The following is a 27,913-nucleotide window of genomic DNA, read 5'->3' on the forward strand; positions in this document are numbered from 1 at the left end:
CAGAGATCACTGGGCAGACTAAAATACCATCAACTATGTCAGTCTTTCTGTAAAGAAGTTGAACTCTATTTCTCCAAAGACAAAAGTCATTAGATTATAGCACTCCATTGTGTATTCTCCAGAGCCTGATTTATATGTGCTGCTTGCATGAAGTAATAATTGTAAGTCCTCACATGAGAGCCCAGCAAACTGTGGTCAGTATTGTAAGCATTAGCAAACTGACTGCCAGCAGAGTTCAATTCTTTAAGGCTTTAGAACCCGTTCATTCATTTGTTTCATTCCCACCAAATGTTAGACGCCATGTTAAGTACATTATTATGTTATATGCAGCTATAAATAGAATTTGGTTTTGTAGTAAATAAAATTAAGTTGAAGCCATGGAGATTTTGAATTAAGAACAATTATATCGAATGGTTATAGTTTTCAGATACTGTCATCACCCTTAAATAATAAAGAGGGTTTGTCATTAAGTTGAGGAAGAACTCTAATATTTATTTTTGATCACAGACATTTGAAGAAGTGGATACTTGTTTGCATTCTTGAAATATATATGTCATCAGCATAAGACTTAAGTACATCATCAAAGTTAGATGTTTGTTTTTGAACATGAAAAGTATTATTTTGGGACCTGAACCCCTGGTAATAAAATCTGAGATATGTGAAAGTACACTAATATGCGTGAAAGCCCAGAGTTACATATGCGTGAAAGCCCAGTTAAAATTTAAGTTTAAACCAGTGAAATGCTACATAGACGCTCAATGTATGAATTGTCATTATCCCTCCCTTATTTGTTGTTATTCAGTCATTAGCAACAATATACAAAAAAAAGTCTGTGGAGGGGTTTAGAGGTCTTTGACCCATATATAGTGCTCTGTAAATGTAAGATCAGACTAGCGTGGGTGGACATGGCTGAGCATAAAAGCATGTGTCCTTGATGTCGCCTCTGCAGTGTGCTGTGCTTTACACAACCGTCGGAGGTCAGAGAAGACTGCGGATTCACAATCTTGGCTTGAACTGCAGCTCCCAGTTGGCTGATCTCTATAAGAGCTGTGAGACAGATGCCCTTATCAACTTCTTCGCCAAGTCAGGTAACACTCCACTAATCCTGTGCTGCTGTGTATCTTGCCTAAGAATTCAGTGAGACTTGTTGGTTAATTGAATTAGTAACTGACAATTATTGTGGAAGCACAGCCTTTTGGTGGGCAAATCCAGAATTTATAAAAACAGAGTGTCAAGGAGAATACTCAGCATCTCCAATTCCAGATTAATAATGAGAGATCTCCGTCAGGCCCACACTATACAGTTCTATTCAAAGTTTCCTTCTTGGGGGCATGGGGGCATTCTGAGTTGAAATTTAGGAAGGTGATACTTAGACTCTTATTATGGTATATGAGTATGCCCTCTGGCACCTGGGGCTAATGGAAGGAGACTGTCCCTAATGTTAGGCTGAACTTGCTTATCCACACCATGATAATTATGAAATTCCACGGGTCTGAGTTGGCCCCTTTTTGGTTCCTTCTCCCCTTCATAACCCCCGTTTGAGATTCTACACCAAGGTTTAGAAGAAACAACAGTCCAGTCAGTAGGAATTCAGGACATCAGAAGATGGCACGGTGGTCTTTCTTTTCTGTGTGTGTAGAGTTCTGTTTATAATATTCTGTGGAAAAAGTCTGGACTAATGACCTACCTTTTGTTAGAGGTTGGCTGTTGTTCTCCATTGGGTATGTTGTCATACTTAGTAAAATGGAGAACATTAGCAGATGACTTTAACCTTTTAAACACTGTTATTCCTTGTTGGATGGTCTGAAGATAAGAGCATTTTTTTTATTGTTATTATTATTACCATTTGAAGGGACTGATTTCTGAGCCAGAGCTTTCATGCTCTTTTCATTGTTTTATGCAACTAGCATTCAAAGCAGTTCTATACCAGCCCTTGAAGGTCATCCGGGAAATTCTGGTTAATCAGACTGCCCACATGTTGGCATGTTACCGGAAGAATTGTGCAAGTCCATCTGCAGCAAGCCAGGTAAGCCACCTGTTGTACTTAGATTCTAAAGCGTTACAAGTGATTACATGTTCTTTCAGCATTTAGCTCCCGAAGGCTTATGCTGTTCCAGGCACTTGGATGCTATATGTAGTAAACTGTACAACTAAGAAGACTGAGTCTGCTATTTGGAGAGGCTATGGTCTTTTCATAGCCAACATTAAAAAACTCAGTGGCTTTACAAGATGCATGAACCAAAAAATATGTGTGCATTTTGGGTTGACAGTCACTACATTATATATAAATAACAGAATGTTACATGTAAGAAATCTCATAATATAAATGGGATTCTCTTTTGCTTATAAAGAGGGATATTTAGTTGAGAAATGTGTATGCATAAATATATTTTGGCATATTAGCAATCATAGTTGACATGAGCAGATGGCAGGAAGGACCTCTTTATATTTTATAAACATGAATATAAGTTATAAATATTAGAATTCTTTATATTTAAAGGTTAATAATAGGTATGAAGAGTTTTAAAGGAAATGTCTCTGGGTACCATCTACTAATATGAAAATTTTAGAAGATCCTTTACATAAATCTCATTTAGACTCTTTCCTGTAAAAGAAAAAGCAGAACCTCATGTTCCCATTTATTTTTGCATCTGTTCTCTTATTCACATTTTTCCCTATGTCAGTCAAAGCTAGATGCCACTTTTCATAATTTTATGTTGAATATCCAAATATAGAATTTGGATTGAAAGAGAAGACAGGGAGCAACAGATGGGGAAACTTTCTGGTTAGCTCATTGTCAAAAGTGGGTGCTGAGAGGACATCTGAAACCCCACTCAAAAGTAAGCCCTTAGCAACAGAGATCATGTAGATAAAATTGGGGGCCAACTTTCATAATCTTGGTAAAGAAGGAAAATAAAACACAATTATTATCTTGGACCTTTCACACAAATTCCTTTCTGTGCTGTTCTGAGTGATTAAATTAGCCATCTCTTTTTCTGTCTCCTGGTGTTGACAGTCGCATAAGCAACTCTTGAATCTATATGTGAGTGTCGATCTTGTTTATTATCCAGGAGATTTGGAACTTTAGTAACTAAACTCCAATACCAGTACTATTTCACAGTGTACTTGTTCAATTTATACAGAGCCCACCAGATGTACCTGGATACAGTCCAATCATGAGCACTTTACACCCCCGGTTTTACTATTTGTTTTATGGCTCTGGAAACATTAGTTTGTCTCTGGAGTGTCTCACACTTCAGAAGGATTAGTTGAAGGAGAACAGGTACAGTTAGTGTCCTCAGAAAGTTTATTTGCTAACGTTAAAGCAATTGGATTCAAAGACCTTAAGTTAAAAACAAATCTGTTGCCTATTTAAGAAAAGAAATGAAATCTGTCCATTCCTTCTGATTTAAAAGTTAAAAGCTTTGTCTCTACTACTAGATCGTCTGTTCATGCAGTTTAGTTATTTCTGAAGGAAAAATATTATGATGCCAAATTATCTCTGAAAAAGTTGATAGAGATTATTTTTCTTATGATGAGATTTTACTTTCTCCATGAGCACATGTAAAAGGTACATTTCAACCAATGATGTGCTTTAAGAAATGACATAATTTAGATATGATTATCCAGCTTGGAGTGGGGAAAATGTAGGGCTTATAAAACTTAGTAACAATAGTATATTAAAATATAGCATTATTTTAAATACATGAAATGGCTGGACTTGGGGTTCTCTTCAGAGAATGTAACTTCAAATGTGCTGCCCTTCCAGAGTTCATTTGTAAGAAATAATATCTGGGGAGAAATTCCTAAGGAATTCCACTCCTTTACTGTAGAGTCCAAAGTTTCTTTGATCCAAGCAGGACTATTAGGGATCTGGATACTTGGATTATATGACACTGGATCTCGGAAGATCTGCTTTTACTGAATCTCCAGGGCCAGGACTAGCTTGAGGCAAGAGAGGCACTTAGTGTGCAAAGTTTAAGGAGGCCCCTACTCTGGAGGTCATATTATAGATGCTGGTCTAACATCTATAACTACAAACAACAATAAAGCAATTTGTTAAGCTTACATAAGCAAGGTAGATTCTTAAATCTAATAACTCACTGTTCTGAACTTAAGTATGTTACATCATATGGGAGTACAGTGACTTCAAAAGGAAAGTCAAATGGACTTAACTGCAATGTAATAATTTTTTTTTAATTCACTACTACTTCTGTCATTTCAAAACTACAGAAGAATTCTCCAAATTCAAGCAAACTGGACTTACGTGAATTTTTTTTTAAGTTTATTTGTTTATTTTGAGAGAGAGAGTGTGGGGGTGGGGCAGAGAGAGAATGAGGGAGAGAGAATGAATCCCAAGCAGGCTCTGACCTCTCAGCTCAGAGCCCCATGTGGGGCTCGAATTCACAAACTGTGAGACATGACTTGAGCCAAAATCAAGAGTCAGATGTTCAACCAACTGATCCACCCAGGCACTCCTCGTTTTCACTCCTTCCTCATCTGTACTTTTTTCCCCCAAGAATAGTGTCCATCTGTTGCCACATTTTCTTCCCCACTATCACCTTGTTTTCTTTCACCCTAATTCCATTCTTCTATATCAATTTTCCTCCTTATTTACCTCCTCAGTTTTCTTCTTTCTACCCCTTCTCATCCAGGCTCCTCTGATCAGACTTTTAGTCCTGTAGGGTCATCATGGGCCAGGCTCATCCCTTGGTGGTATTTAGGTCAACAGATTTCTAAACTGTCTTAATATGGCCTGATTAATGAGAAGCAACCAGTGAAATTACAAGATAATATTTGAAAAACCATGTGTTTTTCTAAGAATATTCTTAATCCATAATATGTAAGGCCGGATGGCTCTGGGATATGATTATGATCTGGTTCCTACATATTTGATCATATTTTTCCTTGGTTGAAAAAGTGGTAGCAAGTGTTGTCAAATAAAAATCTTTTATGCTAGAGAAAAAAAAAATTAGAAGAAGAGTATGAAGAAACATGCATTTAACTGTCTTTGATTCTCTGAAGAGATTAGAAGAGGAGGAACAAACTGCAAAGTAGAATTGTCCTGAAATGTTTTACTAAACCAGTTGGAAAACTGTCTTACACATTCCTTACTTAGTAGATCATGAGAAGAAACTTAGGATGTAAAGGTTTAAGTTGAGGAGTAAATCCTAACAGAGCCCCAAAGGAAATTTTCTTTTCAGGGTGGATTCTGATAAGTGTATATTCTTTTTCATCATTAAGATAGAACACTAAAAAATAAATTGTGAATTTATAGACCAGATATTTCTATTTGTGAATTGTCATTATCTCCCTATGTTTTCCTTTTCTTTTGAGAATATCCTTTCCATTGACCAACTGTTAAATAGAAGGAAGTGACACTTAGATCAATCTTGATTCTTACCTATTTTTATAAAATTGAGTTGAGAGAAGGTTAAACAACACAGACAGATTATTTGTAATTTTTTTACCCATCAAGTTATGTTTCTACAAGTGCTGCATTATGTTGTTATTTGCAGCATCACATTACAATATGTATTTTGAAGTAGAATGAGGTCACATAAGCTAAAGTGGGGATGGAGAGGAGGGTACAGGTGGATTATAAAGACAAAATTAAAATAATTCATTTACTAATTGAAGGTAAAGAAAAAATGAAATTAGGGTTCATCTGGTAGTTAAGTATCTCAAATAGGAAACATAAGAGGAAGAACATGTTTGTGGAATTGTGGGAGTTTGATTTTGCTTGTTACCATTCAGTAGTGACATACCTAAATCCAGGAAGCATTTCCTATTTTAGTTTGTTATCTGTAGTATTGCAATCTTCTTGTTAGGTTTTATCTATTTATATGTCTGTCATCTTTATTGGACTTCAGGCATCTTGTCACGTAGACTATCCCTCGTTCCTCTGAATATTGTTGACACTTTGCTCTATAGAACGTGTGACACAGTGGCATTCAATAAGTGTTTGATGAGTTTATGACTGTGTGAGTTTAAGATGCATGAAGAGCATAAAGGAAGAGATATCTCACAGGCAGTCGAAAAAAACACTTTTTGAACTGAAGAGGTAGAAGGTGGTAAAATTGATTAGGAATCATTTATTTAACTTTATCTAATAAACGTGTGTGATACTTACTATATGCTAAGTACCATTACATGTGCTTCACAAATTAATAATCATTTAATCCCATGATCATGCTGTTGATCATGGCTATTCCATTTTTATATGAGAAAACCTGGGAAAAGAGAATGATTTGCCCAGGGTCACACATCTGGTAAAAGGCAGAATCGAGATTGCATTCTAGGCAGAGTGTGCTGACAGCCACCATGCCAAGCTGCCAAAGTGCTAGATAAAACTAAGTGCCATTCTGTGAGTACCTACTGTGTGCCAGTTTATATGGTCCAGGTGCTTTGTATGGTCTATCATTTAATCCTCAAAATCACCTCAAAAACAATTGATGTTTCTGTCTTAAGGATAAAAGCTCAGGGGTTCTTTCTCATAAAGGTCAAGCACATGAAACAAATGACTTTCTTTTTCAGCTTATTTTACCAGATTCCATGAAAGTATTACCAGTGTACATGAACTGTTTGTTAAAAAACTGTGTGCTGCTTAGCAGACCAGAGATCTCAACAGATGAGCGGGCGTACCAGAGGCAACTGGTCATGACCATGGGTGTGGCCGACTCTCAGCTTTTCTTCTACCCACAGCTTTTGCCAATCGTAAGTACACTGTGGTGGTGCATTTCCTAGAGGAGTCTGGAAGGGAATCGTATTTTGTCCTTTCCATATGTTATGTCTGGAATATTTTCTTAAGAAGAAGTTTAAAGTCACAAATGCCTTCAGAATGTGTATGTGGGCTCTTTGAGCAAGTTGTGTACATGCGTCAACATGTGCTCAGTATGGTGATGGTGATGGTGATGGTGATGGGGGATTTGAGGTGTTCCTACTTCAGTGAATTGCTCAGATGATTGCTTTTCTTATCCTCATTCCCACATTGGCAGATTGAAAAGTCAGTAACAAGTTGGAGAAAACCAAGCTTCAATTGTTCAAGAAATCTACCTTATAGCATTAAAGGCAACTGATTTGTATCTGTGTATGGGCTCTCATGTGCACACATGTATTTGTTTCTATACAATGTATGAATGTCTAAGAGTCACAACATTTCATTAGAATGGCTATGATTAGCCTTGACCAAATACAATTAAGGATTTACAAATCAGCATATATTTGAGGGCACCTGCATTGTATAAGGGACCAACTTCACTTGCCCTCAGAGAATTTACTTTGCAATGTATTCTACTTATTTGAAGTCAGTCATTAATGTCTTGAATGCCCCTGTAATCTAGACTAAGCCCTTTCCCCTTGAGACCTAACAAGTTCAATTTATAATTGAGAGATAAAAGAGAGGAAGACTGATGGCTTATTTCAAATTCTTATATCGAAACTCATATTCAGGCTCTCAGTAACAATGCAGTCAGTATTAGAAAGACTTAAATTAGGTTGGAAATTGAGAGCTATAATTCTTTCAATCAATATGAATGTTAGGTATAAATTATTACAAAATGATTGATTTTCAGATAAAGTTGGATTGGCAACAATCTGTATGCCAGAGAAACTAGAACTCTGAGGGATAAGAACATCACATCTCCAATAAAATCCTCTTACCAAGGTCACCAGTGGCTGACATGTTGCTAAATCCAAAGGGCGGTTCTCAGTCCTTCTCTCTTCTTATTGTCAGCAGCATCTGACACAGTTTATTTCTCCCTCCAGAAACACTTTCTTCACCTAGCTTCTCTGCTTACCCGGCCACTTCTCCTTTCTGCCTTTGCTAGCTTGTCCTCTTCTTTCTGTCAGGCTACCCTGGGGTTCAGTCCTTGGGAAGCTTCTCTTGTCTATCTACGCTCAATCCCGTGTAGGCCTCATCTGACCTTTCAATGCTGTTTATATACTAATGATACCCATGTTTATATGTCCATCCATACCATATGGGTCCTGAACTCTAGATGTGTCTATCCTGTAGCCTATTGAGCATCTGTCTGTGGGTGTGCAATGGGCACCTTAAACCAAGCCCTGATTGCATCTCCAAGCCTGCTCTCCGGCAGTCTTCTCCATCCCCATTTACCACTACTCTCTCATGCCAATTCTTTAGGCCAAAACTTGCGGTCGGTCACTCTTGACTGCTTTAATTCCCTCATCCATCACATCTCATTTACCAGCAAACATGTCAGTTCTCCTTTCTAAGAATATTCAGATTCTGACCACTTTCTCTCCACCTCATCTGTCATACCCAGGTTCAAGCACAATCATCTCTCCCATGGACTGCTGCAGTACTCTCCTAACAAGCCTTCATGTGTGCACCTTTGCTTCTTCAGTCTGTGTTTGGCGTAAAAGTTAGAGTGATTCTCTTAAAATAACTGGCCATCCCTCCACTACTCAGAACACTCTGGATTTCCCAGTTCAGTAAACACCAGATCTCCTACTGCCTTTGCCAAGTGTCATCTATACTATCTTCCCCTCCTTTCTATCTGACCTCATCTCTTGATCCTGAAACATCGGAGACAGACTCTTGCTTTGGACCTTTGCACCACCTGTCCCCTCCATCTGGAATGCTCTTCCTCAGTTATCCCTATGGCTCCTTCTCTCACCTCTTTAGGTCTACTCAAAAAAGTTACCTTCCCAACAAGCCTTCTTGGATTACCCTATTTAAAATTGTAACCACCAGCACCAGCACTGACATGCCCTATCCCACTTTCCTGCTTCTTTTTTTCACAGCACTTAAAACCACTTAAAATTCGATGTATTTTACTTCTCTTATTTGTTGCTTCTTATTTCTTCCAAAAAAAAATTATTAACTGTTCAAGGCAGCTTAAACAGTGACTGTCTAATAGCTAGAATAATGCCTGGCACATGGTGGGCATTTCTTAAATATGCCCTGGATGGAAAGAAGGGAGGAGGGAGGTGAAAGGAAAAGGGGGAGAGGGGAAGAAAGGAAGGGAAGGAGAACACACTTACTAACTCTCTTGCCTTTGCCTGCACAGCACACGTTAGATATCAAGAGTACTACACTACCTGCTGCTATTCGTTGCTCTGAGGCCCGTCTTTCAGAAGAAGGGATATTCTTATTGGCTAATGGTCTAAACATGTTCTTATGGTTAGGAGTTAGTAGCCCACCAGAACTGATCCAAGGAATATTTAACGTGCCATCGTTTGCACATGTGAACACAGATATGGTAAGTATTTTTTTTTTCATTATTTTTGTGGTGACACACAAACTCTTGAATGTTTTGTGCTCATGTGCAGCCATATAATACAAAGTAGAAGAAACGATAATGGCATGCAGTTCTTTATAAGAAAGAGAATTTCATGTTTTAATGAATAACAATGAGCTGGTATAAAGTTTTTTATATAAAGTATTATCAAATAACCAAAATATATGACTTTAAATAGGGATTGCCAGAACTTCCAGATCATTTGCTATGTGTTAGTCACTGTGCTCTAAATACTTTAAATACACCATTGCATTTAATTCTGTCACAAATCAGTGAGACAGACATCATCATCAACATTTTGTACATGAATTGATTGAGCTTTGGAGACAAGTTCTTTCAGGTAGCAAGTGGCAGAGGTAGAGAGTGAATTCAGTTCTTACACTCGGTACTCTTCTCTGGTGTTGAACTCAGTATTCAAAAGAAAGCAGAAATCTTGCATCCATATTTAGCTACAGAATAAAACTGTGTCAGATTAATGAGTTGCAAAATAACAGTCTCACAAAAACAGGTTTTATTCCCCTTTGTTTTAAATAAGTTAGATACTCCACGCATTACAAAAGAGATTGTGGATTTGTTGTAAAGTGAATACAAATGACTTTATTTTTAAAGTATCCTAGGAAAAACCAGCAGTTGTAATTTGTTTGAGAGTATTTATTGCAAATCTTATTTGTAGACCATTGTTGCATGAGCACCATTGCTATGAAGGTTATTGTCTTATTGTACTTCATGGTGCATTTCTTACGAATTCACATGTAGAACTCAGCAGATAGTTTGTTTCCTGAGGCCTCACTTGTATGATGGCAAGATGAATTAAGTCTAGTTAATTCCCCAATTTCTGTTATGAAGGTAAATACATAATATCCTGGAGGAACGAGCAGGATCAAAATTCCACCTCTGGAGGTGGTCAGCTTAGGGAGCTGCATATCTGTTATGAATGTCAAAAATATATTTTGGGGACGCCTGGGTGGCTTAGTTGGTTAAGCATCTGACTCGTGACTTCAGGTCACGTCATGATCTCACTGTTGTGATCTTGAGTCTCGAGTTGGGTTCCGTACCGGATGTGGAGCCTGCTTAAGATTCTCTCTTTACTTCTCCCTCTGCCCTTCTCCCCCCACACATACTCTCACTATCTCCCTCTCAAAAAAAAAAAAAATTATATATATATATGTGTGTGGGGGGGGGGGTGTGTGTACATGTATATATATGTGTGTGTGTGTACATATATATATTTATATTTTAAAAGAATTAAAGGTGTCCATATTCCATTAAGAGACTATTTCTAAAGACTTAGAAATAGTAAGATCTTTGCATGTGGTTAAAATTAAGGAATGATTAGAAATGCAATTTTTAAAAAATAAAAAAGTTCAAGTTCAATAGACAAAGGACTGTGAATCTGAAGAATGTTTATATAAAATTTAAGGAAGCCTCCTCATCTGTCACAATGTGTTGTTAGAGTAAGTGTTAAATGTGTATTTGCTGAATTTGCTGAATGTACATATGAAATCACCAGTCTCTCTACCACAGAGCAGCAGATTAGTAGGTTTGTGCTTATACCAGTGTGCCTCCTTCGACCTTCTTCAAAAAAATAAAACAAAAGAAAAAGCAAATGTCACTTTGATTTTAGAGACAGTTGGCACTTCGAAATATGTATGTGACGTATACTTATGTTGTTTGTTACATAAAAAGATCTACCTTAATGTAAAAAAATACACATAGGGGATGGAATGTAAATATAAATAATGAATTTTCTGCCTTTTTCTTTCTTTCTTTTTTTTACAATTCCTGTGAAAAATACCATCCTTGATCTTTTCCTGAGGCTTGAGACTTTGTGGTAAAATGTTCTACATTTTTTTTTAAGTTTTCCCCATTTATTTTATTAAAACAATTTTTTTTAATGTTTATTTATTTTTGAGAGTGAGAGAACATGAGCGAGGTAGGGTCAGAGAAAGAGGGAGACAGAATCTGAAACAGGCTTCAGGCTCTGAGCTGTCAGCACAGAGCCTGACACGGAGCTCAAACTCACGAGTTGCAAGATCATGATCTGAGCTGAAGTCACTTAACCGACTGAGCCACCCAGGTGCCCTGAATTTTACTGTCTTACTGGAAGAAATGAAATTCAGATTCTTCATGTCCCCTGAAGGCCATGTGCAGTAGTTATCTTTTATAAACTATTAGCCAGATTTCAGAAACATCTCAGGGGGCACATTCCCCTTGAGAAATCAGCATTTGGTGGTTTGTTTTAATCTTGGAACAGTGGTATTTGGATGGTGTTTTCTAAACATGGTCATGATTCACGGTCCTGCAACTGACCCACTGAAGGAATAAAGTACATCCTTTTCTCCTGTGACAAAGCCTTGAAAGAGACATCTTACAGAGGGATTAAACATCATGGTGTATGATCCAAAGATATCCTTTGCATAAAACATATACCCGTTGTGTCATTTAAGTTATGTACATGTGTCAAATATCAGACAATATTTATTTTCAAATGATGGAGAGTAAATTGGTGGAAATGTATGCCAATAAGAATGAATAATTTTCAGTGCATTTTTTCACAATTTTTGGTTTTTAGGTAAACAGATGAAGCCAAAAATCAAATATATGGTGTAGAAGGATTTTTTTTTAACTTTAACATTCTAATAATCTCATTACCAATTACACTGAAGCTTAAACTTTGATTTTCTCAAATTTAGACATTACTGCCTGAGATTGGAAACCCGTACTCTCAAACACTCAGAATGATAATGAGTATTATCCAACAAAAGAGGCCATATTCAATGAAGGTAAGAATAAGATTTTTTTTTCCTTTATTCAAATTTTTAAAAAGATTTTACTATTATTTTTTAATTAATTTATTTATATTCAAGTTAGTTAACATACAGTGTAATATTGATTTCAGGAATAGAACCCAGTAATTCATTGCTTACATATAACACCCAATGCTCATCCTAACAAGTGCCCTCCTTGATGCCCATCACCCATTTAGCCCATCCCCCCACCTCCCCTCCAGCAACACAACACTTTGTTCTCTATATTTAAGAGTCTCTTATGGTTTGCCTCCTCTCTGTTTTTATCTTCTTTTTCCTTCCCTTTCCCTGTGTTCATCTGTTTTGTTTCTTAAATGCCACATCTGAGTGAAATCATATTACATTTTTCTTTTTCTGACTACCTTATTTCGCTTAGCATAATACACTCTAGTTCCATCCATGTTGTTGCAAATGGCAAGATTTCATTCTTTTTGATCACCAAGTAATATTCCATCATGTATATATACCACATCTTCTTTATCCATTCATCAGTCAATGGACATTTGGGCTGTTTCCATAATTGGCTATTCAAGTTTTTTGTTTTTTTAATTTCATTACAGACTTTTAAAATGCATGTCCTATATTTTTATAACATGATCTTTGATAGAAAACTCACACTGACCTTAAAAATCTACCCACTTAACAGATACAAACATAAAAAAAAATAGATATCACCACAGGTTAACCATGGATTATTTTAGTAAGTACTAACTTAGTAATCATGCAGATCTTCATGGCTTAATAGCAACTGATTTCATTAACAGACTGTGGAATGACTGCTTCAGTGCTTAAAACTACTTAATTACAGAAGTATCATTCAGAACATGTTTTAAAATTTTTTTATAACTTCAGAATTGTGATCTCTGAGTTTTGTTATCCTAGCCCTTCTAAGCCCTTCAAGGCCTCAAGTTTGGGTAAAAGAATATAAAATATCTATAATTCAGGAAAATTATGCCTTATTACCAAGTCCCAGCTACTCACCCATCTTCCTTCTCAAGTTAATATTGAGAAGATTCAATATTAAAGTCTCCTAGAATTTGAAATGTACAGATGATGGTGGTTTATTACGGTGCTATTCCCTGCAGAAGTGTAAGACATTCACCTAGACGCAGGCCTTTACAACATTCAGGATATTATGGGCCATTTTCCCCTGAAACATAAATATTATAGTAATCTAAGTCAGTATCCTTGACTGTGACAGATATTCATGCATGCAAACATCAACTTTAGGCAGAGCTTAGGTAAATTGAACTAATGAAGAGCTTTATAACTTCTAGGGTGCCTCGGTGAGCACAGAACCTTTCCAGAACTATTTTCACACCACACACAGTTTTAAATTTTTTTAATGTTTATTTTTGAGGGAGAGAGGAGGGGGTGGGGAGGATAGAATGTTTGCAGGAGGGGCAGAGAAAGAGAGAGAGAGAGACACAGAGGATCCCAAGTAGGCTCTGCACTAACAACAGAGAGCCTGATGTGGGGCTCGAAACCACGAACCGTGAGGTCATGACCTGAGTGAAGTCGGATGCTTAACCAACTGAGCCACCCAGGTGCCCCTGCTTGGGTTCAGTTTTAGGGAAAGACCTAGAGATGGCAGAGAAGGCTCAAACTAAACACATTCTTCACATGACACTGAACACTCTTGAGGCATGTAATGAAACCTAAGGTCTCATGAAACAAACATTGAAAAGCACTGGTATTGAATACATAGCAGTGATGATCCGTATACCTTTATCCTAGCTGCATCAGCTACATCCCCACAACCTGCCTCATTTGCAGAGAAGAGTCTAGACTAAACATAGAGATCATGTGCCCAAGAGCCTCTCCGTCTAGGAAAGATAAAACTTGTCTCTCTGCTTTCTCCCACCTGCTCCAATAGTGGGAGGTCATGTTAGCTTTAACTATAAAAATACCTGGGGGGGCACCTGGATTGCTCAGTGGGTTAAGCTTCCTACTCCTGATCTCAGCTCAGGTGTTTATCTCCGGGTCATGATTTCAAGTCCTGCATTGGGCTCTGTACTGGGCATGAAGCCTACTTAATCAATCAATCAATCAATCAATCAATCTGGGATAAGCTCTGAATATATGTGAATAAGATAAAAGCAGTTGCATGTTAAATAATTTTGGCTTGAATACTTAAATCAGATTTTTTATGTGCCACTTGCAAATGTATCTGTTGTTTTTAAGATTTCTTTGGCTTCTTCAAGAGGTGTATTATCTGTGTAACAAATTTGATCTACAGATGTTAGAGTTGAAAGGAAGCTAGAAGATACCTCATTCACCTGCTGCCTTTCAGCTCCCTCTAACACCATCTAACAGATAGTAAAGTGAGACTCAGAGGAGCCCACTCACTTGGTTACTGTCTCAGAGCTAGATCAGGGCAGATGCAGGCCTAACTCCAATGCACTCAGCATTGATACCTTTGTCTCTGACATTTGAAAGTAGACTACATAAAGGAAATAAAAACACATTTATAGAATCTTTAAATCTCTTCTAAAGAGTCAAGGTTGAATAGGAGAACAAAAACTGGACTGGAAGGGTCAAGAACACAAAATCAAATCCAGAAGCCACTGCTACCTTCTAGGCTACGCTAATTAGCTTTTCAGACCATCGACTCTTTTAGACCTCATCATTGTCTGCATAAGTCTTACTTTGTGGAGGAGCAAAAAAAGATTTCTCTCACAGTATATCTGGGAATATTACCTCAAACGTCTCACTGATAATTTCTGGTCCTGCCCTGCTCAGAGTTCTCTGTGCTCCAAGTGTTTGCCATTCTCTTCTTCATGTGTTTTCTACATAACTCCCCTCCCACTGGCTTCTTTCTATTTATAAGCTGTTCAATTCTACTTTCATTGAATCTTCTTTCTCCAAGATTCTGTTTCCCTTTCCTTTTATTTCATTCTACAAATTTGTATCAAATGCTAGCAATGTACGAGGCATTGCATGTTTCTTGAAAAAGTCATCTGTTAACTGCTTCTATTTCCTTATTCCCATGTCTCCAGTTATCTGAAAATGGCCAAACCGCCAAGAAATTGATTCTCAGTCCTTTACAGCATTTACAAAATCAAATGCTACCTGTTTTCTCAAATGTTCTCTTCTGTCAGCTTTTAGAGCATCATATTCTTATGATGCTCCTTTCTCACTGAACTTTTTCTTTGGCTTCCTTTCATTTATCTGCCCCTTAAGAAGAGCTGGTGTTCCCCTTAGTTGTGTTTGTGGCTCTCTTCCCATTCAGGTCATTCTTTGGGGGCCACCCTAATCACTCTCATCATTTATCTATTTCTTATGAGGCAGGCAATGAGAAATGAGAATGGCTTTGAAGGACAATGATTCCTTTTTTAAAAATTTTTTAATTAAAAAAAAATTTTTTTTAATGTTTATTTTTGAGACAGAGAGAGACAGAGCATAAATGGGGGAGGGTCAGAAAGAGAGGGAGACACAGAATCTGAAGCAGGCTGCAGGCTCTGAGCTGTCAGCACAGAGTCCGACACGGGGCTCGAACTCACGGACTGTGAGATCATGACCTGAGCCGAAGTCAGACGCTTAACCGACTGAGCCACCCAGGTGCCCCTGAAGGACAATGATTCCTTAAGGCCACTGGTACTGTGACCTGGAAAATATAAACTGGGACCACTTGAAATAGTACTTCCATGAAGAGGGTACCTAAGAGGTTGGGAGGGACACCAGCAATGATCATTTTAATATTCTCTTCCTATTCTACAAAGCTATGTCCCTCCCTATGGACATGTAAAGGGAGAAGGATTATAAAATATGGATTCCCCAATCAACCCCAGTATTTTTTTCCTCATCCTTGTGTGATCTAAGACCACCAACATGTCAAGACAGCTAAGACAGTTTGCCATACTTTCATGAATCTGCTTCCTGAGACCATCCACTATAGTTTCTGTGCCATCCTGGAATGACTGGTGGCCGGCTCAACTTCGTAGAGACTCAAATGGTACAGCAGGATATTTGTTACTTAAAGCTCAGTTTCTCCCAAGGCTGAAATTCATTTCCTATTCTATTTCCCACCTCAGATCATAGCCAAACACACTTCATCAAAGGAGGTTTTACAGTGAGCATCATGGGAAAATGGCAGCAACAGAGAATACCCCTCAGATGTGTAGTATGAACTTCTTCCCATTAATTTCCATAGAGAAATGAAATTCTAAAGAAATTGGATCCTCAAATTCTTCCCTTCATAATGTCTCATTCTGCCCAGCTTCGGCCTGGGCTGTTTCACTGAGGCCAAACACATTGCCGTTGCCCATCACGGCCAATAGTAGAATCCCAGTGGCATGTGGGGAAAAGTGGATACCACCAGTAAAAAAGAAAATGGCCTTGGCTTCAGGCTCACCAGGATGCAAGTCTTAAACTCCTTTGGAGAAGTTTCCCTCGAAGGTTAGTTTTGTTCCCCCATGTTGGAGTGGAGCACACCTGTCCAACATAGCTGTTCCCGTGCTGCCTTCCCGTGCCAGGCACTGACACCTGAAAGCCAAGACATCACACGTGTCCATATCCACATAGAATTAGCTGAGTTGTGTGGTAGCAGCAGCAGCAGCAGTTTTGTATTTTAATCAGGTCAGGGGTGGTTTAAAGCTTATCAGCCTAGGGCCCAGGCCAAAATAACATAAAGGAAAAAAGCAAACTGTGTTGACAAAATTATCCTGCTTGATAACTAAAGCAAAAGTGGGGAGGGTCAGGCCCTCCTAGTCAAAATGGCAGATACCTTCCTTGCTGCAGCTGGTAACTGCAGACCTTTCTGGTGGTTTCACCTGGTGAGAGGAAGTGAGGGGATACCATGGCTCCTCCAAATTATACAGGAAGCAGGCAGGGGGACATTGTTTTGCATGTGTGGCTCCATTAACTCCACTCATAGCTCAATCAGATCATCAGACCATCATCTCTGACTTCCTGAAACAGGAGTGAGTAGGGACCAGCTAGATAGAAGGGCTCCAAGTGTTCATGACAAAGCTACCCGCTTCTGGGCTTCTTTCCCCTCGCTTCTTCCCCTAGAGCAGCACTGTCCAAATAATGCAAGCTGCAGATGTAATTCTAAATTTTCTAGAAGCCATGTTAAAAATGTAAAAAAAAAAAAAGTCATTTTAATAATATATTATTAATCCAGTATATCCAAAATATCATTTCCACGTGTATAAGCAGTTACTGAGTTTTGCATTTTCTTTTTCCTACTATGTCTTAGAAATCCATCGTGTATTTTACATTTATAGTACAACCCAGTTCAGACTAGCCATGTTTCAAGTGTTCAATAATCACACATAGCTGGTGGCTACAGTACTGGACAGCACGGCCGTAGATAATTTCTATAAGCAGGGAACAAGAGTCCCCTGTGCGATCCACCTCGGTGGTGCCTCTCAGATCTCCTCCCTTTCCACCATCACTGCTCTGTAATTCAGGTCCTGACCATCTCCCACCTAGACACCTCCCAACTGCTTCCTACCTAGCTTCCCTCATCTCCTAATGCATTCTGTATGCTACCAGTTCACTGTCTCATTTTGTTCTGCAGCACTTTCACTGGATCACAACCCCTACGAAAGCTTAGACTCATTAAGGTAGTTTGTCCCTAACCTTCCACTGACTTTAAGACTGTTAACTCACATCTAGCCATGTCTGTCTTTGGCACATGGTACATGGCACCCCGTTAGGGAATGCTCTCTAAACCCTACTCCACCCCCGTCCTTAAGGAAATCCTACCTTATCCTTTAAGGCTCAAGCAATAGTTAACTACCACTGTGAAGCCTTTCACATAATGGTTTTTCATGTTTCATTGTTGGAATTATGGTTTGGGGGTCAGTGCCTCCCTCCACTCTAGATAATAAGCACTGTCCCATCATTTTACAAGGCCTCACACACAGTGGACATTATGTAATCTGGGTGAAATTGAAGCATGTATAATTGAGCCACATTCGGAGAATGTTTATAAATCACCTACCTTGTTATTTTTCCTAGCTGACAATAGTAAAGCAGCGAGAGCAGCCAGAAATGGTTTTCCGACAGTACCTGGTAGAAGACAAAGGACTTTATGGAGGATCATCTTATGTGGATTTCCTTTGTTGTGTTCACAAAGAGATCTGCCAGCTGCTTAATTAATTGAATCTTCTCTGTTGTTGATGTTGCATTTTTAAGGAGATCGTCTCCTTCTTGGTGCCTAATTCTCCAGATGATAACAGGCTAGTTTTGATTTCTTGCTCATTTTCAAAATAGCTTTCCAAGAGGACATTTAGGACTTCAGCTTTGGTGCTCAGGTATAAAGTCAATGAAGGTACAGTGGTACCTTTTAAAGGGAACAGTCTATTTCTGATTGCACAATTTTTAACTGTTAAAATCGATACAGTTTGCATTTCATGAAAGGCATAGTTTACAGAACTGTAAACATTCTTAATTTTCTTTCTTTGTGCTAGACATATAAATTATTTTTCAAAATGTATAGATTTGGGGTAAAAAGTTGTCTTGGCTCTCCCATTTGCAGTGAGGGAAAAAAACAATTTTTACATTATACCTAATTTTTTAAAACCATGTAACACCCCTTGAACATGTTTTTCAACTTAAGGTTTGCATAGCAGACTTTTAATAACCTTGGAATCTATTTGGTAGAACAATTTGTGTTCTACATTTTTTTTTTTCATAATTATATGTTGTGTATGTTAAAACTATTTTCCAGTTGTTGTTTCGTCTATAAAACTGTCTTTATCTATATTCTTAATGGTTCTCTGTACAATTTTGAGGGTTTCTACCTGTATATAATGGATCTTAACCAGTACCAATAAATCACTTCATATGCTCTTACTCAACAGGTAGAGATCATTTTTTAGGTATTTTGAGATTTTAAAATAAGGGTCATACTGTGTCTTGGATAAAAGTTGTTTACAAGGCTCACTAAGAAAAAATGGGGAAAACTATTTTTTTTTTTTTTTTTTGAGGGTTGGGAAGTGTTAAGTGAATATATCAGTCTAGGAAATATCAGAGACCATGTACTTGAGAATTGCATTTTTAAAAATTCTCCAGTATGTCCTTATGGGCAAATAATAGAAATGGGTTATATGAGATCATTATTAATAAATATAAACCTGGGAGAGTGGTTTTGAGTGGTATGACACAGGCATCTGTCCTGTATCCGCCCTAATTCAACTCTGATACTAGTGATATGAATAAATAATAAGAGTTAAGTATACTGAGTACATATAATGTTGTAAGAAGTGCACTATATGTTTTGAGAACATTTATTCCTCACAGCAACCCTAATCTTACTACCAGCCCCATTCACAGATGAAGAGATAGGCTTGAAGTGAATAAATCAGGACCTTGTCTACGATTGCATGGCTAGTAAGGTTTATTTATAAATCAGTAGATGTCATGAAATTTAGTAGAATAACAAATACACTGACAGAATTAAAATCTCTTCCCATGTTAACTGGCATGATGTTTCAGACTGACTCGGATGAGTTTAACAAGAAGAAATGTATGATCCTGAACTTGTGTCCAGAAAAATGAACATGCAGATGCTCCTTGGAAACAACGGTATTTAAAACAGAACCGAGGGAGTTTGTCAGCATGAATCTGTAGTGAGATGAAAGCAAATGTGATCTCAAGTTACTCTATTACCAGAATAACCTCTCAGATGAGTAGAGCTACTCTGCGGTGAAACCACATTGAGATGCGTGTTCAGTTCTAGGCACCATGCTCCATGTGAACTAGAAGCCCAGAGCACATTCCTTGATTCACTCGATGATAAGTCTCTGATTGCTCTGTATGTTCCCTAGGGTAGAAGACCAGAAACAATATGTAGAAGTGACAAGGTGCCACTCAGTTGAAAGAAGAACCTACTAAGTAATCAGATGCTCAAAGAGTGTGCCATTCTGGGAGGTAGTGTGTTCTACATATTTATTTATTGCACATCTTCTATGTGCCAGACGCTATGCCCTCTACTGGAGAGACAGACAACAGTGAGCAGCACAAACAAAATCCTCTCCATCTCTATAATTACAGTAGTTTTCATAAATGCTGTGACATGCCATAGTATTTTGTTATTTCATATATAAATTTTATATTATACATTTTATGTGTATATATGTATAAATTTATAATATATATTTACATATGTAACATAGAAATAAAATCAGGTATATGTGATATGACCTAGTCTAGCTAGCGGGCACGTATAGTCAGTAAAGATTTCCCATTAGTTATATTAAAGCTGGGACCTGAAAGAATTAGTAGGCATTAGCCAGGTAAATGAGAGTATTGGTAAATATGTATGAAGGCTCAGAGCGGGAGAGAGCACCTATCACCCTTTCAAGAAACTTGTAGAACTTAAACTTAGCTGGAACTTACTAGGGAGAGACAAAGTGGCAAAAGATAAAGCCTAAGGGATAGTAAGAGTGAGTCCTAGTCAAGGGGGAGTTTAGATTTAATCCTAAAGGCAAAATGAAGACATTCAAACTGATTTCAGTAAGTGACAGGACTGTCTTTAGGAAGATCACTCTGGGGTTGTAAAGTGGTAGAACTAGAAGCAGAAACACCACTTAGGAGGTTGAGTAGTCTACTGGAGTATATGGCGGCCTGCACTAAAATAACAGAGGGTTTTGACAGAGGGAGATAAGGAGATGAAGTTAGTGAAGGAGAAGTGTTTCCCTCAGAAAGGAAACACCAGAGTAGATGCAGACTGTGTGTATGTGTGTCTCTGTTTGCACAAGAGGCAGTAGTTTACAGCTGTCTGTGCTGAGGTAGCTTGAAACCTATGCAGGTGGGATAAACTATACCTAAAAGTAAAGGCCTGAAGCTCAAGCAAAAACTCTGGGCTGGAAATTTGCAAATCATCTACGTACAGAGAAAAAGAAATGGCACAAGATGAAAAAACCTCTGACAAGACTGGGAGAAGGGCCAGAGAGGTAAAAAGGAAAATTTGGCAAGAGGATGTTACAAAGCTAAGGTAAGAGGGGTGCATGCAGAGAGTGGGGCAGCCAAATTAACAGCCTTCCTAGAGGGAACTTAAAGACTAAAAGGGTTGTTGGAATTAGTTAAAAAAAAAAAAAAAGTCATGGCTGAGTTTGGTGAGAGCAGTTTTACAGGGTCAGTGAACTTGAACGCTACATTGGAATATGTTCAACAATGGGAGTCAGAGTGGAGGCAACTCAAGAAAGAGATGAGAGAGTCACAGAGGAAGGACAGGATTTTTTTATTTTAAGACAGGGATTTGACATTTAAATGCTGGTGGAAAGAAGCCAGTATTATGTTGGAAAAATAAATAGTGGCAGTACTGTTTCATCAACAGTTCGAAAAATGTTGAAGACTAAAGACAAAAAAAGGTTTAAAAGAACAAGATTCTTAGAAGGCAGAAGATAATATAATGCAGAGTACAAATAGATTAGCTTTCAATGGGAAGAGAAACCCAATACATAATGGAGGTGCTCCAATAAATCCTGAAGGACAACTTGCCAAAAATGTTGAGTGCTGTTCTAAGGTGTTCTGCAATAGAGCATCATGGTTTCTGGAACCAATGACATAGGTTTCCATACCAGCTCCACCCTGAAATTGAACGTCAGGGCACGTTAGAAACCTTTCTGCCTTGGTTTCCTACTCATTTGTTAATAAGTGTTAAAGGTTTAGAATAGTCCCTGATACACAATGCTATTTAAGTGTTCATTGCTGTTATTATATTAGTATTTTTTATTTTTGTTAAACCTGCTAAGAATCACGAAAACTAGGACTACTCTGATTCCTAATTGTATTTGCTCTTGATGCCATGAGTATATTAACTGGTATCCTCGAAATCAAGCTATCTTTAAATGCTGTAGAAATGTCCAATTAAATGATGGTTTCAGAAATTAAAATAAATTTATCAATGAGAAAACTACTTAAGCTGCTTTAAGTGTTAAAAACCCAAACTTGTAAAATATAAACCAAAGACAAGGATTTGTATTTTGTGTTTTGAGGAACTATTATGAAAAATAAGAGTTTACTCCCTCAAGAAAGCATATCTTTGAGGAAGTTACTAAATGGCATTACCTTCACTTCCTAGAAGTAACCGGATAACAGGAGACTGAGCATCATTAGGAATGATATATTAATATATTTTTTTAATGTTCAGTCACATGGGTACATGTTTCCTATTAATAAACCAATAAAGAGTAAGGATCAAATTTTAGATCATGTTCTGGAATAGGGCAAGATATTCTGAAATTGTGTATTAGCTCCACTAGGAGGCGTTATATACTAAAGTGTTTGAAACCTTCCAGAAAGGTTAGTCAATAATCTTCCAGAAAAGGTAATTCTTTGCAGAGAATTGACTTTGTAAATTTTAATTGCTGAAAACACAAGATGTAATGCTGACCACACTAGATAAAAAGAAAGAAAATCTCCGAGGAAAGAGGCAACAGAAATCCCTTAGTCATCATCTTTAATGGGTATTTCCTGGCCTCTTCTTAAGACACTGATAAGAAGCTTACTACTGCTTACTCCCAAACAGCCATTTATGAACAACTCTGTAAGAAAATTATATTTAGCACATTGTTTTCCTTAAATTTTTCTTTTTGGTGCTAGCTGTGTTTTGAGGCCACAGGTGAAGTCTTCCTTCACTTGATAATAGTTCTGAGTTTAAAGCTAACATATATTACTATTGTGTCCCTTCCAGGCCAAACCCTCCCAATTCCCAAAGCATTTCCTTGTAAACATGATTTCCAGAGCCATTGTCATCCCAACTTAATACATGAAAATCCAGTTTTAACTCACATAAAGAACAAAGTCAATTTGGGAAAGCAAAATGAGCAGTGTCTAGTTAAGGAAACTATCATTCAATAATATTGACTGCAGATGGTCTCAAGTACATGGTTATGCGAAAACTTTCAGGGTGTGCTTTTTATTTTGAGAGCATTATAAAGTTTTTACCAATTACACATACAAAACTCTTTTGCAATAAGAATTTCCCATTTTAAGATATTTTATATAAGACTTCAGTTTCTTAAGTCCGTATTTTTCACACAGGTTATTTCGTGAGTCCACAAAACACTTTCTTTAAATACATATTACTCATGTTTTTAAACTCATTTTAATACTCATATTACTATACAGTTTTAGGATATCCCATGGGGTTTAATGTTACCCAATCAATGTTTTAGGGCCCAATATGCCTATTTGGAAAAAGAGGTTACTACATTATGAATTACGGGAAAGCAGATATAGCAGATATGAATTTACAACAGTAAACTCTAGTGTGCAAAAAGGTGTCACGTTTTAAAAATGAATCTTTTATCTGAATCTCTTTTTCACAGGACTGGCAGGGAAGGTTTACTATCTTTGGCTGACACTGATGACTTGTGTCAAAGCCTCCCCACAGCTCCTGAATTTCTGGACTTCTCTGCTTCCATAGTGTGCTTCTGGGAAATGTATGTGTAGTCTAGGGACCATCACTTTCCTAAGTATACCATTCAGCTATTTCCCAGTGAGGCCCTCCCTCTCTGAGGCAGTGTTACTGCCAGCAGCAGTTTCCCAAGACTTCTGAGTGTCACCCTAAGCCAGTCCTCAACTATCCTGTCCTCCCACTCTTGGGCAACCTATTCTTAGTTCCACTATTATTTATGGGAGGAACGTAGTGTAACTTTTTACTTAAGCTATAATCAACAAGGTGATACAGATGGAGTTAAACCATTTCCTTTACTCTTTACTTTGTAGGTTGCATTTGGTAGAGAAAAAATTTATTATCTGAGGAAAGAATCAGGTGTCTTTAAAGTCAGATGAGGGGAAATTCATTCTATAAATCTGCTAAGTGGTAAGTCAGTGGAAATTACTGTTTCTTCAGTCTCAAAAATAATGTTGAGAGAAAAAAAATCCTTATTAGAAAAACACAGTCCTCTTACGCGGCCAAGAAAGCACCAGTAGAAGGAAAAGGAAGTGGCAAGAGAAGAATATTAAAAATCCTCTGGGCCTTACTTCCAATTATTAAGCAAGCAAAGGAGTAGGGACTATTTATTAGGCACTTACTATGAGCCATATATTAAAAGCTGAGAAAGCACACTGTTGCCTTTTTATGAATGACAAAGACTCATTTCTGAGAGCACAGGCAGCAGAGTTGTAAGGTCTAAATGAGTAGACAAAGGAAATCTTTGGAATGGTGGCCATCTTTCACCTGATCTGGGAGAAGTGAAAGCAATCAGAAGTGGGCATGATCCCCAAAGAGGTCCTGATGCCGTCTTGATTCAGTTCTCATTAGCATCATCTCACAGAGATGGGATTCAAGATTCAGGAAGTTTGTGGCTGGTGAGCTTACATTTGTGCTTATATTTGCTGAAAATTTCCTTTGGAATTGTTTTTATAAATATGGTATTCTTTTTTTTTTTATGTTCATTTTTGAGAGAGTACAAGTGGGAGAGAGGCAGAGAGAGAGGGGGACGTAGGATCTGAAGTGGGCTCTGTGCTGACAGCAGAGAGCCCGATGCAGAGCTCAAACTCACAAACTGCGAGGTAATGACCTGAGCCGAAGTCAGACGCTTAACTGACTGAGCCACCCAGGTGCTCCTATACAGTATTCTTAATCATGATGCTGCTGTATCCCTCCCTTATCTGTGGTTTTGTTTTCCATGGTTTCAGTTACTTGAGGTCAGTCATGGTCCAGAAGCAGATGATCCTCTGACATATTGTCAGCGGTCAGCAAAAGCCTAACACTACATCACAATGCCTGGATCACTCACTCCACTTCATCACATAGGCATTTTAACATCTCACATCATTACAAGAAGGGGTGAGTACAGTACAAGAAGATATTTTGAGGGAGACCACATTCATGTAACTTTTATTACAGTATATTATAATCGTTCTATTGTTCCTCTTTTATACCTAATTTATAAATCGAACTTTATCTAGGTATGTATGCATAGGAAAAATCTTAGTATATATAGGGTTTGGGACTATTCCTGGTTTCAGGTATCCACTGGGGTCTTGGAACATATCCCCCATGGATAAGGGGGGGGGGACTGCTATATGCTTACACATTGTTGTTCAATAAGACAGAGCAGTAGAAAAGTAGGCTTGAGCTCCTATTCACCATGCCTTATAAGCCTAGCTTTTTGGACAAGGCCAAATAATCCATCCACCTGTATAGTTCATATGAATTATAGCCAATATTATTACCTCTCCTTTACTAAATATTAAAGTATGTACTTACCTGGAAGTTGTCTTGAGAAGCATAAACCTATGAAATGAAATGACAGCAAATTCCCTAAGATATTTAGGCAATTACCTTAGTAATTCAACTAGCATAAACTACTAAACTGTATTTCTGAACAAAACTGATTTTTTGTCCTCTGCTTTACGACAAAACAAAATAATGTAGTTACTCTTTTACGATATTCACAACTGTAATCGTAAACTAAAATCTTGAATAGGTATGGGATTCTATAAAAGGTCTGTTTTTATGACAACAGGGGCTTAGAGCTCTGTATTTTCTCCCACTGGGCAAATGGCTTGCAGTCACATCACTGTGTGCAACTTGAAAGTAATTAGTCCACGTCTGCAGTCTTTTATGTACGCTCCAAAGTACATTGACTGTATCACATGCTTCCAAATGCTGTCCCAATTGAGTAACTTTTTTACCTCTTCTTTTAAGAAATTTGGTCACTGGTGTTTAGAGGCCAAAATTTAAAATATGCATGCAAGATTTAGCTAGTCAAGCTAATTTTAACAAAATTTTAGTTCCATGAAAAGTAGCAAAGGACACAAATTTAATTGCCATCACTGTCTAAAAATTAGGTTGATTTCACACAAATCTCTCAAACTTACTGTCTTCCCTGTGTGCTGACACCTATGGAGAGCTGAGTAGTGATGTCCACCTTACTCAGGGTGGGAGCTCTCCTGTCCCTACCTTTCTCTCTAGTCTCCATGGGCCTGAGATCAAGCCAGTGGCTATTTATTAAAGTACTCTGTGCTGCTCTGCTTTTCTTAGAGAGGAGTTGAAAAAAAAACATCAAATTGGGAAAACAGCACAGACGAGATAAATGTGAGAAAGTAAATGAAAGTAAGTATTTCCATGTTTAATATGCAAACAAAATATGTCTAAAAAGATAATTATTCCACTATAAACAAACTCATGGCTTGCTTCACCAGTCTGTATATGCTTGGTTCCTATATACATTTTACATTGTTGACCTCTAGATTCTCCATGATCTAGAAAAAAACCTACCTTACCGAATTTCACTATTAGCACCTCAAGTTTCAGAGACAAAAAGTGTAACACATATACAAACTGATTATTTTAACATTTTATCTAATACTGGAAAGAGGGTTTGCTGGAAAAGAATCATCTAGATTAAATGAGGTAGTTTTCTCTGTGTTCACTATAGCTAGCAGTGTTTATATCTGAGTAAATGATGAAGGCCTTTTGAACAGAAGCAAGGTGGCTTTTCCAGAAATGGAGTCTTCCATGGCTGTGAAGTCCTAGATTTATAGCTTCAGAACTGACTACATATACTTGAGACCCAAGCTAAAGTTCAGTCCTTATGACCAAATATCAAAGACAGCATAATGCTCTAAGTCCTATGTGAACCCCAAGATTATTGGATTGTCTTAAGGAAGGCCCTTCTTATAAGTAAGGGTTTATGTTTTTAATAGCTCACAAAAATAAAAGACACTTTTAGATCAAAAACTATTTAGAATGAGTCCCACTGGGCCATCAGTCAAGTTAGTAAAGATTAAACAATCAGTAAAATCTGGAACTATACTGCAAAGACCAAATCTTGGTAGTTAAATTCAGGATGAAAGCAGTACAGCTTTTAAAATAAGTGGCTGAAACTAATCAGAAAGTTTTAATTTAGGAACTAAAATGAGTAGGAAGTATTTTGGAAGACACAAAAAGGAATCGTTCCTAGTAACAGGCAAGACAGGATCTCAGCTATGGACAGCACACTAACCCACACGCACCTTGCCATTACAGCTCCATCAACTTAAAATCAAACGATAGTATGACACTCAGCTTTAGAACAGAGATTTGTAGTTTAAATTTCCAGATTTATGGGCTAAGGGCTCAGGTGGCTCCTTGACTTACCGAAGCCTTAGAACAGTATGTTGCTGCTGCAGGGCTGACCCATTCCAACTCTGGATATGTGACCTGGCTGCCATACTAGACTCTCCTCCATGCTTGATCCCTCCTCCCCAGTTGTGCTGTGTCATGGTAACCATTCTACTCTTTGACATCTCCATAATTCCTTGGTCTAATCTGATTCAGCAGTGTTTGGGTAGATTATTCTCCACCACAAAATCTGTTGTCGCTGACAGCGTCAACCTCTTCCCCTTTTCTATTCTACACAGTGAAGAAAAGTCCAAAAGAACTGTGGTACTTTAGGCCCCCTAATCTTCATCCTTTGAAGGGAAATAGGTTAACAGGGAGAGAATTGTTGCCAATGAAAATAAACATCAACATTTGGACTGGCATACTTAGAATTGTAATTATATATAATAGGTATGCTGATCTTAGAATTTTTAAACTCAATTGGGGCTCCTGGGTGGCTCAGCTGGTTAAACGTCTGACTCTTGACTTCGGCTCAGGTCACAATGTCACAATTTGTGGGTGTGAGCCCTGCGTCAGGCTCTGCACTGACAGTGCAGAACCTGCTTGGGATTCTCTCTCTCCCTTTCTCTCTGTCCCTCCCCTGCTTGCTTGTTCTCAAACTTTAAAAAAAAAAAAAAAAAAAAAAATTTTTTAACTAAAAAAAAAGTGTAGGGTTATTTCACAGTTATTAGCTTGTGTCCCCAATTAGGAATCAGTAAGTGAAGCAACTATAAATTATTTGGGGTAATTCCTAGATAATTTGTTGAAAATTTAAGACATGTAAGTAT

The 27,913-nt window shown here is 37.8% G+C and overlaps 1 protein-coding gene across 4 annotated transcripts in view; it reads left to right on the forward strand.

The window, feature by feature from the left end:
• The window catches only part of SEC24D (SEC24 homolog D, COPII component), a 113,176-nt gene extending 94,294 nt beyond the window's left edge, over positions 1 to 18,882 (forward strand). For all 4 annotated transcript variants that reach the window (XM_040475009.1, XM_040475019.1, XM_040475027.1 and 1 more), the window contains 6 exons: positions 950 to 1,088; positions 1,908 to 2,026; positions 6,538 to 6,717; positions 9,036 to 9,227; positions 11,960 to 12,049; positions 18,041 to 18,882. In XM_040475009.1, the coding sequence (XP_040330943.1) occupies positions 950 to 1,088; positions 1,908 to 2,026; positions 6,538 to 6,717; positions 9,036 to 9,227; positions 11,960 to 12,049; positions 18,041 to 18,181 (861 nt within the window). In that variant the 3' untranslated portion in view covers positions 18,182 to 18,882. The remainder of the gene's footprint in view (positions 1 to 949; positions 1,089 to 1,907; positions 2,027 to 6,537; positions 6,718 to 9,035; positions 9,228 to 11,959; positions 12,050 to 18,040) is intronic.
• Positions 18,883 to 27,913: the final 9,031 nt, after the last annotated feature.

This window comes from Herpailurus yagouaroundi, unplaced genomic scaffold (assembly GCF_014898765.1).
Source record: "Herpailurus yagouaroundi ecotype Mexico unplaced genomic scaffold, PumYag 28, whole genome shotgun sequence".
Taxonomy (NCBI): domain Eukaryota; kingdom Metazoa; phylum Chordata; class Mammalia; order Carnivora; family Felidae; genus Herpailurus; species Herpailurus yagouaroundi.